The 8,408-nt window shown below is 39.4% G+C and overlaps 1 protein-coding gene across 1 annotated transcript; it reads right to left on the bottom strand.

The window, feature by feature from the left end:
• Positions 1 to 33: 33 nt before the first annotated feature.
• LOC142179122 (purine permease 1-like) lies at positions 34 to 1,376 on the bottom strand. The gene has a single exon (XM_075248936.1). The coding sequence runs from the start codon at positions 1,270 to 1,272 to the stop codon at positions 496 to 498; it is 777 nt and encodes a 258-aa protein (XP_075105037.1). The 5' UTR covers positions 1,273 to 1,376; the 3' UTR covers positions 34 to 495.
• Positions 1,377 to 8,408: the final 7,032 nt, after the last annotated feature.

Below are 8,408 nucleotides of genomic sequence, written 5' to 3'. Positions count from 1 at the left end.
GTACGCCAATAGATCACCTAAAGAGAAGTTGATAGTTTGTACTGATTCGAAGGCCTTATGGATCTGATGATAATTAATACCAAACGAGAGAAATATGTTACTCATCCCGTAATTTATCTTGGCACGAAATTTAAGAAAGAAAAATAGAATAATGAAATTTGGGTTTTAAACATGTTATATAATATTTGCGTGTCTTTAAGACTTTTCAAACTTTTAATTTTAAACTTGTATTAATATTGTGTGGCTATAAAAAACTTCTTATTAAAGTTAAACAAGAAGTTTAATATCAAATACTTTCAAATACAGAAATGTGTTATTTTACTTGGGACAGACTAATATATAAAGATTTAAAATACTTACTCTTACACTGCAATTTTTTTTACCTCGTTATCAATTAATGTATTATAAAAATTACTTGCAGTTATCTTGTAAATGACATAACTATAACAAATTTACTTGACGACACACAAAAGTTAAACCGACAAAAAAATAGTGTCACATATGCGATGAAATGAGTAAGATGCATAAGTAGAAATGTGTCACAAGGGAAGAAAAAAGTACCTGAAAGTCGTTATTGGCGATCATTCCTACAGTGCAAAAAGCAGTAGCGGCAAAACACATGACCATCTGAATCTCCAATACCAGCGTAGCAGTAATAACTTGTTTTGCCTTCAAATAAATCAACTCAATACAAGGCAAAATGACTCCATACAAAGCTGCTGCCAGAAGTGTCATCATAAAACCAAGAATATAGGCTTTACTTGTCACACCTTCTGGTCGATCACCATTAGATCGAACACCCAATAAAACAGCACCAACTGTCAACAGAATCACTGCATTGATAGAGTAGGGTGTGAACTTCAGCTTCACTATGAAGAAAGCACCTACTGACGTGAAGGCAAGTTGAGCAGCAAGAAGAAGTGAAGAAGTTGACACAGGAAGTTTTGACCCACCCCACGAATAGAGAAAATCATCAAGACCAGTGACAACGCCAATGACGAATGATGCAATGAAAATTCGGGGTGTTATGAAGTAAAACTTGGCATTAGAGCCTTCTACTTTTCGACGATAGAAGTATAGGATGGCAAGAGGTATAAGGGTGAGTGGCCATCCAGCAGTTTGTAACCAACTGCTAAGCCATACTCTTGAACCTCCCTCGACATAATATAGACGCATCATTAGAGGGCCACCACAAATACCAACAGCGAGTATTAGACAGTTAATCACTAGGAGGATTCTCCTCATATTGGTGCTTAATCCTTTATCTTCCATATTTTTTTCAAAGAGATTTGGATACTAAGTTGGAGTATTCTGCTGCTCAGGCTGAATGGTCTTCTTCTGAAAAGGTTTGGATTATTTGACCTCTTGTAGTGATGAGATCTATTTATAATTGAGAAATGTTAGTACATCTCCACGATTTGTTTCACGACATGGAGTGGCCCCAGTTTAAGAAGGCTTTTCCATGATTAAATTAATTGTAGTACTAGTAATTTTCTTATGATTCACGAGGGAATAATATAACAATAAAAAAAGGGACACACAAGCATTGTTTGTGAGTAATTTTGTTATTAAATTGCTGTGTTGAGTTTCTAGGAAAACGAGTACGCCCACCATGGACTATGCTACTGGTTGGCATAGAGCTTTGCATTTGAAAAGAAAAATATGGATTCAAATTAACAAGGATGGGACAAACGTGGGTTTTAGTTAATTATGAGTAGTCAACTATGGTCTTCTGTCTTCCCCACTCCCCCACCTCCACCTAACTTGGAGTTGGAGGGACGCGCCATAATGGTTAGACCACATCTTTCAAATTCTTTTTTCTTTACTTCAATAAAATGAAGTGAAACTCGTGGTATATATTGATTCTATTCGGAGTATCATCTCGTCAGGTAGAGGTATTTAAATAGATAAACTGTAAGTTATAATTACCGGAATAACAAACGGGTACAAGTTTAGATGGTCATTAAGCTGATTTACCAATATATTAATTAACAAATAGGCAGAAAAGGAAAAAGTGAAAATATTTCCAACTATTCAAGTCATTAATAAGGAAACATAAAGTAAGCTTTCAAAGCATGAGATAATCAAGGAAAATATTTTACAAATGTTAATAACAAAGGCATTATAACATTTATAAGAAGGATAGTATAACTTAAATTTCAAAGCAAGTTACTTTTTGGATCTTCCACATTTAGAAATGATTCTTTAATAAAAGAACAGCATTCACACACACTATTTCAAGGCACTTCTATTTTTTTTAAAAGTTTGACCAAATATATTACAAATAGGCAAGACAATTACCTAGACCATGACACCCTAAACAAAAAAAGAATTTATTTTTAATTTAGACCTAATTCATAAAAGGAAAAAAAAGGTCCCAAATTTCACATTAATGTTCCGTTTCGTTCCTTCCTATAGCCAGTCAGTAGGTGGTTTGTTATAAAACTGAATTAGTCTATTTGTTTTAATGAGTGGAATACGTATCTATTCAGTAATATTGAAAGGAGAAATTTAGTCATGTAAAGTGAGTACTTTTTCAATATCTCTTGCATCTTAGTTGGCCTCATTAATATGTGTTTGGACAAGTTTCTTATTATCGGATCATTAGTTCTGGGTTTTCTATTAGAAAAGCCTTTAATTGTTGGAAATTTTGGGATATGAGTGATCAGTTTCTCTTACACAAAATATTTAAATACGATGTATGTAGCATTCCGTAAATTCAGACTAAGTATGGACGTGTTAAATCAGTATTAATATGACATCTTAGACATACGAAGTCCTATTGTAATGACCCGACCGTTCGTTTTGAGAGTTATAGCCCCGAACTCCTATTTATTGCTTCCCCCATATCTATTTATGCTATTGTGACTTGCCGAGAGATTTCGTTTTGGTTTTTGGAGTGTTTTGGGACACTTAGTCCCTAAACGGAGGCTAAAGTCTTAGGATTTGGATCGTAGTCGGAACTGTATGAAGACGACTCCAGAATGGAGTTCCGTCGATTCTGTTAGCTCCGTTAGATGATTTTGGGCTTAGGGGCGTGTCCGGATTGTGTTTTGGAGGTCTGTAACTTATTTAGGCTTGAAATGGCGAAAGTCGAATTTTTTAAGATTTGGACCGATAGTGGAATTTTTGATATTGGAGTACGTCCGTAATGTTGAATATGACTTGTGTGCAAAATTTGGGGTCAATCGAACGTGGTTTGATAGGTTTCGGCATCGGTTGTGAAAATTTGAAGTTTCAAGTTCTTTAAGTTTGAATTGGAGGGTAATTCGTGATTTATTCATGTGGTTTGAGGGCTCGACTACGTTCGTATGGTGTTTTAGGATTGGTTGGTATGTTTGGTTGAGGTTCAGGGGGCCTCGGGTGAGTTTCGGATGCTTAACGGATCACTTTTGAACTTCGGAAGATAGCCGATTTTCTGGTGTTTTGTTGGAGACATTTTCTTCATCGCCTTCGTGAGGGATTACTCATCGCGTTCGCGATGTGGTTCCCGCGTGTGCAAAGATGTGGAACATTGAGGCTACGCATTCGCGACATGGTCCTCACGTTCACGGAGAGGAATGGGCGGATGGAGCTTCAGGCATTTAAGCCTAAGCGTTCACGAAGAAGGTCCCGCGTTCGCGTAGGGTCCGCCAGTGAAAGGTGCTCGTTCGCGAAAGGTCACCCGCATTCGCAAAAGAGGAGTTTCTGATGAACATTTTTTGTTCAACGCGAACGCGAGGTTTTGACTGCGTTCGCGAAGAAGAAATTAACTGGGCAGATATAAAGATTCAAAAATGAGGGTTTGGCCATTTTTATCAAAACTTGAGTTTGGGAGCTCGGATTTCGACGAGATTTCGAGAGATTTTCAGAGATATCGATTGGGTAATGATTCTACACTTGATTTTGGTTATATCCCACTACTATATCATTAAATTTCGGATTTGGGTTGAAAATTTGGGAGAAAATGGGAAGAAATTCTTCAACTAAAATTTTGAGTTTTGATTGAGATTTTGACATCGGATTACTCATCGCGTTCGCGATGTGGTTCCCGCGTGTGCAAAGATGTGGAACATTGAGGCTACGCATTCGCGACATGGTCCTCACGTTCACGGAGAGGAATGGGCGGATGGAGCTTCAGGCATTTAAGCCTAAGCGTTCACGAAGAAGGTCCCGCGTTCGCGTAGGGTCCGCCAGTGAAAGGTGCTCGTTCGCGAAAGGTCACCCGCATTCGCAAAAGAGGAGTTTCTGATGAACATTTTTTTGTTCAACGCGAACGCGAGGTTTTGACTGCGTTCGCGAAGAAGAAATTAACTGGGCAGATATAAAGATTCAAAAATGAGGGTTTGGCCATTTTTATCAAAACTTGAGTTTGGGAGCTCGGATTTCGACGAGATTTCGAGAGATTTTCAGAGATATCGATTGGGTAATGATTCTACACTTGATTTTGGTTATATCCCACTACTCTATCATTAAATTTCGGATTTGGGTTGAAAATTTGGGAGAAAATGGGAAGAAATTCTTCAACTAAAATTTTGAGTTTTGATTGAGATTTTGACATCGGATTACTCATGGCGTTCGCGATGTGGTTCCCGCGTGTGCAAAGATGTGGAACATTGAGGCTACGCATTCGCGACATGGTCCTCACGTTCACGGAGAGGAATGGGTGGATGGAGCTTCAGGCATTTAAGCCTAAGCGTTCACGAAGAAGGTCCCGTGTTCGCGTAGGGTCCGCCAGTGAAAGGTGCTCGTTCGCGAAAGGTCACCCGCATTCGCAAAAGAGGAGTTTCTGATGAACATTTTTTGTTCAACGCGAACGCGAGGTTTTGACTGCGTTCGCGAAGAAGAAATTAACTGGGCAGATATAAAGATTCAAAAATGAGGGTTTGGCCATTTTTATCAAAACTTGAGTTTGGGAGCTCGAATTTCGACGAGATTTCGAGAGATTTTCAGAGATATCGATTGGGTAATGATTCTACACTTGATTTTGGTTATATCCCACTACTCTATCATTAAATTTCGGATTTGGGTTGAAAATTTGGGAGAAAATGGGAAGAAATTCTTCAACTAAAATTTTGAGTTTTGATTGAGATTTTGACATCGGATTTGGATAATTTTGGTACGAGTGAATGGGTATTCATATTTGGTGACTTTTACCTGATTCCGAGACGTGGGCCCGGGGAGGCTTTTTAGGGCGATTTTCTAATTTCTTGCTTTAGCTTTGATTTCATTAATTAGATTAGTTTATTATAGTTGTATTTATGGTATGAATTTGATTTTGGCTAGATTTGGGTCATTCGGAGTCGGATATACGTGGAAAAGGCACTGTTACTGATTGATTGAGCTTGGTTCGAGGTAAGTGGCTTGCCTAACCTTGTGGGGGGGTGGGGGTGGGAATCCCCTTAGGATTTGATACTGTTGTGATATGTGAGCATTGTGTACGTGAGGTGACGAGTACGTACACGGGCTATATTGTTGTAAAATCGGATTTTTACTGAGTAGCAAGCTTTCTTTTCTTTTAAATTGAGTTATATTTTTTTTATGAGTATTAGTCTGTTTCCATTCTTATTTGAGATATATCAATATGTGTAGTTATCCCTTTTAGTCTAATATCGCATGTCTACGTGCTTTAACTGCTTATTTGAACTATGTGAAGCATGCCTAGTCGATTTCCTGCTTTTCCTTGTTCTTTATCAGTCTTAACTACAGAACTCTTGTTGTTAACTGTGGTATTTATCGATTTGAGGTGTGTTTTTACTTTTGAGTCTATGAGACGGTTCCTCAGGAGTTCTCGCTGAACATTTAATTTTGAGACTACGAGGCAGTATCTCGAGAGTTCTCCCTGCACATTTACTTTTGAGATTACGAGGCGGTACCTCGGGAGTTCTCCCTGTACATTTACTTTTGAGACTACGAGGCGGTACCTCGGGAGTTCTCTCTGTTTATTTACTTTTGAGACTACGAGGCGGTACCTCGGGAGTTCTCCCTGCATACTTATTTTGGGACTACGAGATGGTATCTCGGGAGATTCCCTGTTGTTTATCCCCATGTGTTGTACTGTTATTTCGCTGTGTTTTCTTTTTGTTAAATTCTAGTATCTTATTATACTTTTATATTCTCCTGCTTTATTTATTATATACCAGTGGGCCTGACCTGACCTCGTCACTACTATACCGAGGTTAGGCTTGGCACTTACTGGGTACCGCTGTGGTATATTCATGCCCTTTCCTGCACATGTTTTTCGTGTGCGAATCCAGGTTTCTTTTACCAGCCTCGTCCTTAGTTGCAGTCGTTGCTATTTTTGGAGAACTTCAAGGTACATCTGCCCGCGTCTGCAGATCATCGGAGTCCCCCTCCATCCCCTATGTTGATTCTTCTCTTATTTCTATAGACACTGATGTATAAAATAGTTAGAACTTCGTAGAAGCTTGTGACTTACGGTGTTCCGGGTCTTGGGAGTGTTTTGTATATTTTGAGAGTTGATTATTGTATATACCGAGTGGCATCTCAATTGCTTATTAAAATATCTATTACCGTTAGTTGTTAATTTTCATGTTTTGTTTTCATTTCTTTTCCGCAAGTGTTAGACTTACCTAGTCGTAGAGACTAGGTTCCATCACGACGATTCACGAGAAAATTTGGGTCGTGACAAGCTGGTATCAGAGCTCTAGGTTCATAGGTGTCGTGAGTCACAAGCCGGTTTATTAGAGTCTCGCGGATCGGTATGAAGACGTCTGTACTTATCTTCGGGAGGCTACGGAACTTTTAGGAAAAATTACACTCCTTGATTCCTTATCGTGCGAAAATTGTTGACTTCAAAATTCTAAACTTCTGTATTCTATTCTCTCACAGATGGTGAGGACACGTATATGCAGATCTGATGACCAGGCACCCACGCCTCTGCTAGAGCCGCGAGAGGCCGGGGCCAGGTTAGAGGCCGAGGACGTCCACGCGGTGCAGCCAGAGCACCCGCACAAGCTGCTACAGAGGAGCCCCTAGTAGCTCCAGTTAGAGGGCAGACACTTGAGGTACTTGTTGTTGCACCAGCCCTCCAGGAGACTCTAGCCCAGTTTCTAAGCATGTTCAGCACCTTAGCTTAGGCTGGATTGATTCCACTTGCTCCTGCCACATCTCAGGCCGGGTCATAAGTAGGAATTTTGACCGCTTATTTGCTCTCTTTTACTTACGTTTTAGCTCAAAAATGCTTAAAGGTATTCCCGAGAACTAATGAAATGTGCTTTCTTGCAGGAATATTGGAAAACGAGCCAAAGAAGTGAAAATCAACTCAAAAAGGAGTAAAATTGGACAAAAACCAAAACAAGGCAAAAGGGCTACAGTGCGGACTGCATAATACTGTGTGCGGCCGCAAACTCTGAAGATGCATAGATAGAATTTCTTCACAGAGTGCGGACCGCATAATTATTGTGCGGCCATAGAAGACTAGATTCCGAGACTTGTAGTTTGGAAGCTTGAAGATGTGCGGACCACACTATTATTATGCGGCCACAAGATGCCAAAATGCGGCAGCACTCATAAATGTGCGGTCCGCAGAATGAAGCCCAGATCCATACCAAGAGCAAGAGTGCGGCCGCACTCAGAAATGTGTGGTCCGCACAATTAGAGGAAGTGCTGCCGTATCTAACTTTTATACGACCGCAGAAAGCCAACCTGACCAGTCAGTCTCAAAGTGCGGACCGCACATAGAATTGTGCGGCCGCAGAACATTCGCATGGGCAATTTTGTCAGATATTTTCAGCTAGGTATAAATAGATCTTTTTGTCATTTTTAGGTTAGGTTTGGTGCACCTATACACTTAGAGCCATTGGGTAACTTTATACTACTTTAGCATTTAAACATTAGATTTTATTTCCTTAATCAATTATTATGCATTTTATCTTAGTTTCTTCTTTAATTTATTCATTTTCCATGAGTAGCTAAACCCTTAGCTAGGGTTGTGACCCAACCCTAGTATGGTTACTTAATGGGTGATTGATTTAGGGCTTATTTATGATTGGGTATATGATATTTAGCCTAGTTCTTGCTTGAATTTAAGAATTGATGGTTGCAAATATTGATTCATGCCTAATTGACTTAGCCTATACTTGAAAAAGTGAGACTAAGTGTAGGAAAACTTGGCTAACAAGAAATTGGGGTGAACTCAAGAAATTGATAGCCCCAATTAAAGGGTCGAATCGAGAGATAGTAAGATTTGACTTGAGCATTTATCACTTGTTTCGTGAGATACCCATTTAGACATAAGAAGCCAAATTGGGCAAAATCACTCAAACTACGGAGAGGTATAGATTGAGTAATTGTGTGTGATTGCTATATTGTATCCCGATCAACCAAACATGCCCTAAAGCTCTAAATCCGTTAGGCAACCAACTAGGCGGAAGTCGCAACCTTAGATCTTTTATAACTTGAAAAAC

This window comes from Nicotiana tabacum, unplaced genomic scaffold, assembly GCF_000715075.1.
Source record: "Nicotiana tabacum cultivar K326 unplaced genomic scaffold, ASM71507v2 Un00384, whole genome shotgun sequence".
Classification (NCBI taxonomy): Eukaryota; Viridiplantae; Streptophyta; class Magnoliopsida; order Solanales; family Solanaceae; genus Nicotiana; species Nicotiana tabacum.
This window is presented reverse-complemented; position numbering and strand designations above follow the sequence as displayed.

What these genes read in the sequence shown, in the direction of transcription:
- LOC142179122 (XM_075248936.1), bottom strand. Translation starts at nt 1,272, where the DNA reads ATGGAAGATAAAGGATTAAGCACCAATATGAGGAGAATCCTCCTAGTG.